This window comes from Lycium ferocissimum, chromosome 11 (assembly GCF_029784015.1).
Source record: "Lycium ferocissimum isolate CSIRO_LF1 chromosome 11, AGI_CSIRO_Lferr_CH_V1, whole genome shotgun sequence".
NCBI classification, from domain to species: domain Eukaryota; kingdom Viridiplantae; phylum Streptophyta; class Magnoliopsida; order Solanales; family Solanaceae; genus Lycium; species Lycium ferocissimum.
In genome coordinates this window covers 31,840,904-31,851,985 of record NC_081352.1, presented here as the reverse complement: position 1 = coordinate 31,851,985, position 11,082 = coordinate 31,840,904, and the positions used below count along the sequence as shown (strand labels likewise).

Genomic DNA, 11,082 nt, shown 5'->3' with positions numbered 1-11,082 from the left:
TGTAAACTTGGCACGCATAACTACAAAATCAGCAAATTGAAGTGTGTTCTACTTTTTCAAGACCCGACTGATCCCTTTTAAATTATTAAACCAAAAACCTTGTAAAGAGAAAAGGGTAAACAGAAGATGTTGATACCAAAATTGAGATTTTGATACATAGAGTTGTCAAAATGAAGTATAAAGTTGTGGACCTCACAAAAGAAAAAGAGAAAAGGGTTACCTTTAAGCAATTGATTCGGTTGCTCGCCGCTGGTGAATAGGACTTTGGAGTTTTCAATTTTTTTTTCACTTCATTTAGTAGTACTAATAATAGTTATTCTCCTAATTCAATTACAGTGGCCTTAACATCATCACCAACAAAATCTCAATGCCTGTACACCGGCGGTGTACCTCACCATTTCCACTGTAAACTTAGCCAAATTTGAGCTTCACTGGTCTCCATTGAAGAAAATGGTGAAAAGAATAGAAAAAGTAAAATAAAAATGGGACTAGATTTAAATTAGGAGAATAAAAATTCCACATAAGCACCATGTATGAAAATAAAGGCACGGACGAGGGGATTTAACGGACAGAGGGTAAATATGACCGAGGGTAAATATGACCCAAAAATAGAGTACAGGGGCAAATATAACCCTAAAGTTGAATGACAGGGGCAAATATATCAAAAAGGTATAACGAAGGGCAAATATAACTTTTTTCTGAGAGTACAGGAGCAAATATGACCCTTTTCCGAATAACTTACCTTTCTTTAAAGCCCCTACCGCCCCAGCACTGAAGTTATCAACTTACCAACTTGTTTTTACCAAAAAACGAAAGAAACAAAGTAGAGATTGTTCAAACCATTATAGGCAATTTATTTTGTTCAACCTCGTCATACACTTCTTCTTCGCTTACCTCTCATTCTGGATTGGTGATGTCTTGAGCAAACGTCACATGGAAATGCTTGGTCTCTTCTTCTCCAAAACTTGATGTTTAAAGCAAAAAGAACAGATCACAAAAGTCAATGAGTAAGTAATTAGTATGAATCTACACACTTTTGTAGTCGTAAAGTAAAAGACAATACACTAAATAAAACCAAACATTTAATAATTTCTTTATTTAAAGAGTTTAGCCTGAAACATTTTCCTCAGTTATCTGCTACGTGGTGCACATCAAATAAAGGCAGTAGAAATAAGGTTAGTATTTGGTTAAAAAATTTGAATGTTTAAAAAGATGTTTGATGTCCAAACAATGTGTGTATAAGAAATTGTGGACGGAGGAGTCCGTTATCGATCGGAATTTGCAGGAAAATAAATATACGGTAAGTTTGTATGATTATTGATATCCTATTATTTCAAATCTTATTTCTGTGCCGCTTCATCTTCTTCGTAAATCTGCCTCAAATCTCTCTTAATCTTACGGTTTAGTTATATTTAACTGACTACTTTAATTACCGCCATAAACATCCGAAAAGTTTTCTGGAGGCAAACCAAGCGATGAGTTTTTCTCTTAGTGACTGTTGGAAAGTTTTCTGCAGTGGTTTGTTTCCAATAGTGACTGGTGGGATTTTATTTTAATACGATAAATCAAATAAATGGGAGAAAAGTCAAAAAAGAAGAAAATAGATAAATAGATTTCCTGATTTTTAAGAGTGTCACATTATCGGGCCAATGTCCTGCTTTATATATATATATATGGATAACGACGTTCTTCAAGTATTCCCACGGCTAAATATTTTCCTTATTTTGCTTTTCTTTCGTGGAATTGATTTTGGTTCGCTTTCCTCTTCAATTGTAATTTCTTTAATTTGGAAGATTAGCATGGACGTGTTGTTATGAATTATTTATGAATTATTCAGTGCTGGATAAGATTTATGTATCCGGGTTACGAATTTCGTGTATTCTACTATAAAATTGTATGGTCTTCTAACTTATTGGGTTGGTGCAACATAGTTTTCTATAGAACTCCAGATAGTATTTTTTTTTTTTTTTACTTTATATAGAAAAAGGAAAAGTAGTGTTGATTTTCTCAGATTTCTATAAACTCCTCGTCCCTGGAGTATATAATTTATTTTTAACATAGAAAAATTAAATAAACACAAAATTTGTTTTATTTCACTTTGAGGATCTTTTCTGATTTCTATCGGTAAGAAGCCATGATAGAAAATAATTTCAACCAAAAGAAAATCTTGATTTGTGATAGTATAAGTTGGAAGTTTAAACCATTATTTTACACATGAGAACTTCTTTTGGCATAGGTCAGATATCGGGCCGCATTCTTCTTGTGAAGCTTCTTCTTAAAGCTAATACTTAAAATTTTAAAACATACTTTAGGTAAAGTTTATTTCATTTAATTTAATTTATGAGATTTTAGAAAAAAATATACTCATTGATAGGGTACACGCAAGACACCCCTTAATAAAATGTCATTCACCTTGAGTAAGGGTACAAATTTTAGCACGCTCATAAAACAATAAAAATACGGATAAAGAATTTTCGTAAACTATCAGACACAAATTTTATAATACTAATTAACATGCATGAAATATACATGCAACATATACGTACCCAAGTGCTTGTAAAGTTGAACGACCTTCTTATTTTTCAATCAAGGACGACTCCAACAACGCTTATATTGTTCTAAAAAGGTTTGTTCTTATTAATATGGGGTACATATGCAACACGCGTACATAGAATGCAAATCACTAAAAGTATGAAGTCCCTTCGCGATATATTGATCACACAGATTTGACACAATATTATTATTTGATATTCCCTCTGTCCCAATTTATATAATACCCTTTCTTTTTTACTCTGTCCAAAAAAGAATGTTACATAGCTATAATTAGAAACAACATAACTTTAAAATTCCCTTTTACCGTTAATGAAATGATTTATAGTCACACGAATGTCTAAGGTTTGTTTTAGACCATAAATTTCAAAAGTCTTCCTTTCTTTCTAAAACTTTGTGCGAGGTTAAACGGCGCCACATAAATTGAGATGTAGAGAGTAATATTTAGGTGATTTTTTAAAATTTAATACTCATTTAATATAGGTACACGCTCAAAGCGCCTACACTAATACTAGTATATATACATGCATGCAGTGAGGTACTATGTATAGTCTACTATTCCTTCTATCACGATTTATGTAAGGGGCTCTGAGGAAAACGAAGGTCAAGACACTTAATTTTAATTGTGAACTCGGCTATATATAGATTCTTCCGGTGTGTCGAAATAAAATTCACATATTTGAATACTACACGAAAGTACTACAAGTCAACATAACTAAATATTCAAAATATTTTTTATATGTTTGAGAAAATTATAGTCAAAGAAAAACTGTTTGACTCCCCAAAAATAAAGAACACTTTCACGTAAAATGAAATGTAGGGAATAAGGTAGTATAATATAACTTGAATCGACTATTGGCATGTTAATTGATGAAGTCTTGATTAACAATGTAATTATATCATTCAACCAAGATGATGAATCAAAAACGGGCAAAGGATATTAAGATGTATTTATTCGGTTCTAATTAACTCTCGCAAATTATGAATCAGCCTAATGAGTACGACTTACCAGCGGCATCCACTAACTCAAACGATAACGTAATTCTAGTACATTAGCATTTAAAAAAATTATGATGAGATTATATTGGCAAAGGGATAGAGTGAAAGAAGAGAAGAAAAAAAGGGAAAGGGAGTTTGGAGGGAGGTGCACTTTTGGTAAATATAGACACGTCAAAGTAGTCACACGAGTGAGTCATAATTCATGGACTCTGTTGTTATGCTTATGCGTATGAAGTTGAAAGGATAACTTCCTTCACATTTGAAAGAAATGCGTCAACAAATGAAAACCACGCATTAGAGCCAGGTTTAAATGCATTAAATAATTTTTGTTATTTTATCCACTAGAGAAAGTTAATTTTGATATAATTGACGGAAGATTAATAGTAAGTCACTTGAAAAAGTTTATGTTTGAAAAAGCTTATTTTGAAAAACTTTGTCAGAAATGCTTTTCAAAAAACTACTTCTTTAGGTTAATAGTTTATGTTTAACAAATTAATTTGAAATATACTTTTGTCAATATTAAAACACCAAATTGTGCTTGGTTAAACACCTCAACGTTAAAATAATTATTTTTCAAAAAAGTTAAACACTACTTCCCAAAAACTTAGCCAAAGTGGTCATAAGAGAAGTCCGTAGTCCAAGTTGAACAAAACTACAACATTGGTCTATAGTAATATACCAGAATTAATTAATAATTCAATATTATTCAATCTAATAATAATAATAATTAGTCTGCTCATGTTTGTCATGAACATTCTTGTGTACATATATTCTACTCCTTTGTTAAAATCCACTTCAAATTTTGCAGCTGAAGTTGATCAGGCCTCTTACAAAAAAAATCTATCAATCCCTTTACTTGCTTTTATCTTTCTTTCCCTTTTTTCTTAGGCATAGTTTCTAAAAAAGGAAATAATCTGGTTATAAACAAGATCCTTGGCAGTGATTCCCATGATGAAATCAGCATGAGCATAATTCTTGATGTACTGAACATGCAACTTGTCTACGTCGTGAAATTTAAGGTAGTCGAGCAAAGTTTCAACATCTTTGCCATCGGACAGTGCATCTTGACCACCGTAGCTAAGGAAGAGAGGAAGATCTCGAGGAATGTTGGCTAAATTATACTTTGGAGGTTTCGCTTCACCATAATGTGCAAGATTGTAGTTGCTCCCATAATCATATTTTGAAAGTATGCCGTCTCTAACAGCTGCATTAAATAATCAAATATCGTATGGTTAAAACAAGCAATAATAAAAATGTTCTAATTTATTACTTTACTCTACGAACTAATATTACCCTCGGCACTATTTATAACCTTAGTGGTCGTTTGGTTGCTGGTCGAAATAGTCCCGGGATTATAATCCCGGACTAATTTATCCCATACAAGGGATTATTTTATACCATCTAAAAGATGGTATAAAATAATCCCAAAGATAAGTGGGTTAAGAAGGTATAAGGTGGGCTATTCCAAATGGGCTAATTTTTATACCACGTTTGGTGCAAGGTATAAATTTATTCCGGATTATTTTATACCTTATACCAAACGTGGTATAAAAATTAAATGTGATAACTTCTTATACCATGAACCAAACGACCACTTATTATATTAGTAAATCATCTCCTATTTGTTATTGATTTTGACATATCTCCTACTTCACATGTCAAGATACTTTGAAAAATTTCTAGATTTACCTTTTTAAAATTTTGATCATGGTTTAAAATTGTCCATTGGTATACTTCAAATTGGAGCTTAGTTGGAATTAAAGACAGATTCGAGCAATTTGCTAGCAATGACGGTAAAATACGTCTCAAAGTATAACAGAGAGAAAAATTAAAAGACAGTACTAGTAGAGTGTTAATCTTTTGACTCTTTTCCCTAATTTACAGGGAAATAAAATACTACAGCGTAATTAAACTATTGTGTTAATAAGTACTATAATATATATACAGAGATGATTAAGGTAACTTACTCTGAGCTAAATGCACCATGTTCTTGGTTGACGTCGATTGAGGCTCCTCATTTAAGAAGAGCTCAACGGTGGATGCATTCAAACAACAGTTTTTCCCTTTATACAAATGGAAAGCAAATGATTAATTAAGGTGTAGACTTGTGGAATAGTAATTAACTTAATTAATTAACCAAATCTTGTACAAGTTCTACTTTTGAAGATCAGTACCAGTAAGTGCAGTCATTAAGTCATAGCAATCTACCCCTGGCTGAGCACAAAAGAACTTGAGCAATTTGTTTACAGGTCCACTGAAAATTAAACCAACAAATAAAGAAGTGCCATTAATTGAGAGAAATTATGAAAAAGAAAAGAAACAGAGATCTGTAACTCTAATCGAAATTAAGTGAAGTTATTTACCTTTTTGGATTAAACTCTGCTAGACCAAATATTGTGGTGATCTGACGACAAGGTACACACAAATATTACTATTTTGTAATTTGGTAACAAACAGAGCTAGAAAAATGAAATGAAGAAAATTGAGTACTAACTTCACCAACAAAGGCTTTGGCAGCAATTTCACCAAGTGCAGTGGTCATATGGCTCAAATAAGCAATTGGACTGAGTAAAGCTGCTGATTTCACCTTGTCTATTTGTCTTCCTTCTGAGAAAGATGCCAGAGCTATCAAAGTTCCCTGTTTATTCATACTAACATATGTTAAATTGTGCGACTATCTAGTCTAAAAATTATTAGGCCAAAATGTATTTTAAATTACTCAATTATATAATGTCTTGACACACTGCCTTCATGTAAAAATATTTTTTTACTTTTTCGATGACATAGTAAAATTATGGATGCAGGTTGTACAATTCAACTAAACATGTCTATATTAATTAAATTTCATTACACTATAGAGGAGAGAACTTATGAATCCTTTTGTTCTCATGAACTCCGACCTTACCATTGAATGGCCAACATAGTGTGTTTTCTGGCCAGTTTGTTTGAAGATAAAATCAATAACAGCTGGGAGGTCATGGACTATCAATTCATCCCATGACCAATTCCAGTATGCCTGCAAATCGTAATACAAACTTATTTACATTAATTTTGACAACACAATAACACAATCTCTTTAATTAGTTTACTATTGTTAAAATTAACCAATGAGAAAATATGTTGTTCTTTGAGGATTTTGAAGGTGCAATACCGAATTCCTAGAATCAAGGGTGACGTGGCGACGGCTGTATCTGGTTCCCCTGATATTGGATATCCAAACATCAAAGCCATTATCTGCCAAGATCGTTGCAAGTGATTGTTCAGGTGGATTCAACAGCCATGTTGCGCCATCCTGCAAAAATATGACCGATTATATCATGCATTTACGTTATATAGAGTGACAGTAAATTTTAATTTGTGATAGCAAATTATTTAATAGTAAACTAATGTTTAACAAGAGATTTACTTATATAATTACTTAACAAACAATGTGATAGGGTAAATATTTTTTACGCCGTCAATGCACAGAACTTAAAGTCTTTTACCTTTTGTCACCCCTAATTACTTATGATAAAATTAATAATCATAACGTTTTCAATTCACTATACGTTACACTACAAATTTCGCGTTAGTACTATGTGTATATACTATAAATAGTAAGACAAGCTTCTGATCAAAAAACAAAAAGAGACAAGCTTAGCTAAGGAAAGGACATATAGATTACATAGGCGTACGAAGTGTAAAGACCTAAAGCGGATAAGCGTTTATGCGAAGCTGCATATTTTCAGGAAGCTAGCATCATGCATTAACAGCCAATAAGCCACCCCACGTTTGAGTCTGTGCTTAAACTCAGTTCAGTTCTGCACCTAATGGATATATGGATTAGGTCCATGACAATTTGGAATATTATTGGCTTCACTACGTGGCATGTTACTTAAAATTTTGAAGAGACAACTAGCCAAATCTTTGCCCATTGCTTGTTTTTTCTGGCATTCAGTGGGCCGCTATGTTTGTGTTTTTGGATATCAATAAGCCTATCGATATACCCATAGCGTCACCTAATTAAGTGAAAAAAAAAAAAAAACTGATCCACAATTTTAAGTTGAGGAGGGGGTAGATCACCATTGCACCTATTGCTCCTTTATGGCGATAATGAGTTTGACAGTACAATCAATAATGTATCTTAAAAAAATAATTTAAACTACATGATATACATGGTTAAGTTGAAAAAAACAGTTGGAGGAAATAAGTGAACGCTAACCCTTTATAATTTGAATAGAAGAAAATGATCCAACAAAAAAATTGTTATATACTCCGTATTATTTTCAGACAAACTGTTGTCACATATATATGCATCAGCTACTGGAGTTTTTTGAAGGAGAACCAGCCAATAAACTAACGGACTAATTAGCACCATTTACGGACCCAAAAGCAACTTTCCAACACCATCTAATTGTTAATCTTGGGAAGGATACCTAGGTGCAAATGATAAAAGGCACTGGCACAAGGTCAACCACTATCATTACTTTGGGATTGAAATAATTGATACCTGTCATGCTGGAGGCAACATTATATCAACACACTTCAGATAGACGCGCAATTGCATGTACTGTTTTTCCCATATGGTCAACTTTTTTAAAGTCGGTTTCCCACTATAAATCCTTCTCTTTTAAAAAATCATAGTGACCCCTTTTATTAGTGACTTGTCACTAAGAAACCATTATCACCTTTTAGTGATTCTGTCACTACAAAACGAATAGATAATTTAATTTTTTTACTCGGGCTGATACAAATCGTCAAAGTTAGGTATGTCCAAGTTTTACACCACGAATATGGGATCTGTGCAAATGTTTTTATCAGTTTTAAAACTTAAAATTTGTACGTACTTAATAAGTAGAACTAGAGCGTAAATTAAAGGTGCTAATTACCACAAGCACTCCATGCTGCAATAACACTGGCGGCCTGTTTTGCCCACCACCTCCTGTGCGGCCTTCTGGAATTCTTTGCACGCTTAGTATGTACCCATCATCAGTTTTTACCTGAGATTTACATAAAAAAAAAAAAAAAAAAAAAAGGACATACACATAAGATCAGTCGCACAGCTATATGGACAGAAGGATGGTTAGTTGAATACTCTTTACTATAAAAAAAAATTATAATATGTAATGAGGCGGATCCAGAATTTAAACTCTATGGGTTCAAGATTCTTAGTGTAAACCCGTCGTAAAAGTTATGGGTTCATGTCTACTATTTATTACAGTTTTAATAAATTTTTACACATAAATTTATGCTCCGTGTCAACTGTTGGGGGTTCAATGGAAACCCCACCTAGCATGCTAGATCCGTCACTGATTATGTATATTGAAAATAATATTGTATATATAGGTCAAAAGTAACTTCTAGTAAATTTTTATGGACGCATATTCTGTTGGTTAATTAGGCTAGTAGACAGTGCTAATTCATGTTATTCGGATTCCTCAAAAATATTGCCGCACTCACGCGGAACTTTTCAAGAATCAGATATACACTCGTTAAAGAATCAAAAACAACATAAAGGTCAATTAACTACAAGTCTACAAGAAAAATTCGTCATTTGTAATGGCAAACTCGGTCACAAATTTTAGTTTGTGACGGATTAGAAACTGAGAGTCACAAACCCGTTGGGGAACAATAGGAATAAGGACAATAGACTTAGTTAATTACCTCATATTCTTGGCACTTGTAACCATGAACGGCGACAGTGGAGGCACACATGCCAGCTGGTGGTGCACTATCATGGTTGATGAAGCCGAAATGTCTTCCCCTGCTTGAGCCTAATACTCCATTAGGCTCCAGCACTAAGATAACTAATGACAATAGGCTCAAAATACGTAAACATGACATGATTTTGAAGGCCATTTCTATTTTATGAGAAGGGAGATGGTGGCAGTGTGCAATGGTGGAGTCGAGAAAGCAAGAGTATTATTTATAGAAATAGAACAGAGAGGGGAATGGACACCCACTGGGAATATGGAGAGTGAAGATGTGAAAACGAGTTTGTTTTTCTTTTGTAGCTTTTTTCAACTGACTAACTTGAGGGTTTTATCACCACTTTTTTAAAGGTGGATTTGTTTATTCCTTTTCTATACATCGCACTACTACATATTGTTGATTTGTTTCCAGTTTCTCGTATGAACTGGGAACCGTAGAGAATGGGTGTCGGGGTCCACAAATTTGAAAGTTTTATATACATGGTTCGTATAAGGAATTTTTTAAGTTAAATATACCTCGTCCGGGTAATGAATTCTATCATCTTTATCTATTACACCAGATATCATATCTTATATATTGTCAAGGTAACACTTTCCACATTTGAAATACTTATATCTAGATATTTTAAAGTTGATTTGATGGTATAATATAATTTTTTTTTTTTTTAAAACTTACTCCCTCCGTCCCAATCCGTTTGACATTTTTCGCTTTTCGAGAGTCAAACGAATTGTTCTTTGACGATAGTTTTTTCATATGTCTTTTAAATATTTCAAGTTATTAATTATGGTGACTTATAGTACTTTTTACGTAGTTTCCAAATATGTAAATATAATTTCGAAAAATTTAATGATTCTATGTTCAAACACATGGTCAAAATTAAGAAGTTTTACTCTTGAAAAATAAAAAGTATCAAACAAATTGGGACAGAGGGAGGACTCTAATACGACATATATAACTTACACTATCATATATAGAAGTATAGTAAAAACTTATGCTAGGCTTTCATAACAAATGCAAGATACTCATCTTTCAATTACACCATTATTGGTCATTTAATTTAAATAACTATGTATATATATTTTCACTTTAGTTTTTGATTGTGTTACTTCATTTAGTGTAAATATCGAATGATCAGTAAGTATTAATTACGTAGAAGTACTGGTACGATGATGATATTCATAAGTGAAAGGAATGTAAGGTATGTTATGAATATTGTGATCTGATGTTGAAGCTCAACTAATTCCTGTTAGAAATTTTAAACGTATGAAATAAGCTGAACCAGTATTAGTTTAGGGAGATAAAGTGAGGCCAAGTTGGCGGCTTTGGCCTTATCTTGTTGAGAGAATTGCAATAAGGGCCAATATAATCTTGTTGCACTTGCACATAGTTAGTTTCCTTTTTGGCTACTTGTATAAAAGTTAAGACAGGACCATTCGACTCGTACGTTATGCAGAATTACCTATCAGGCTAGCTATAAAAAACAATTATAAACGTTATCTACTTTAAGAATAAGTTGATAACTTCTCAAAAACGATAAATAAGTTGTTATAATATTCATTTAAACGACATTGATGACATAAATTACTATACTGTAATTGGTAGTAAATGTTACATGCACGTCAAAGGCAGGGGCGGAGGGAGGAAGGGCCAAGGGGTTCATCCGAACCCCCTTGGCGGAAAATTACACTGTTTATACATGGTTAAAATTATTTTTTATAGTTGTTGTTGAACCCCATTTAACTTCTTCATGTGTTAACTTTTCATATTTTGAACCCCTGAGTGAAAATTTTGGCTCCACCACTGGTCAAAGCAATCACACTAAGTTATAATCATGGAATCTGT

General features: G+C 32.9%; 1 protein-coding gene across 1 annotated transcript; it reads right to left on the bottom strand.

The window, feature by feature from the left end:
- Positions 1 to 4,233: 4,233 nt before the first annotated feature.
- LOC132036421 (triacylglycerol lipase 2-like) lies at positions 4,234 to 9,602 on the bottom strand. Its single transcript, XM_059426761.1, has 9 exons — positions 9,193 to 9,602; positions 8,418 to 8,528; positions 6,701 to 6,841; positions 6,455 to 6,565; positions 6,044 to 6,187; positions 5,913 to 5,953; positions 5,724 to 5,803; positions 5,517 to 5,612; positions 4,234 to 4,753 (listed from the first exon to the last, which is right to left on the bottom strand). Exons 1-9 carry the CDS (start codon positions 9,385 to 9,387, stop codon positions 4,434 to 4,436), a joined length of 1,239 nt encoding a protein of 412 aa, XP_059282744.1. The 5' UTR covers positions 9,388 to 9,602; the 3' UTR covers positions 4,234 to 4,433.
- Positions 9,603 to 11,082: the final 1,480 nt, after the last annotated feature.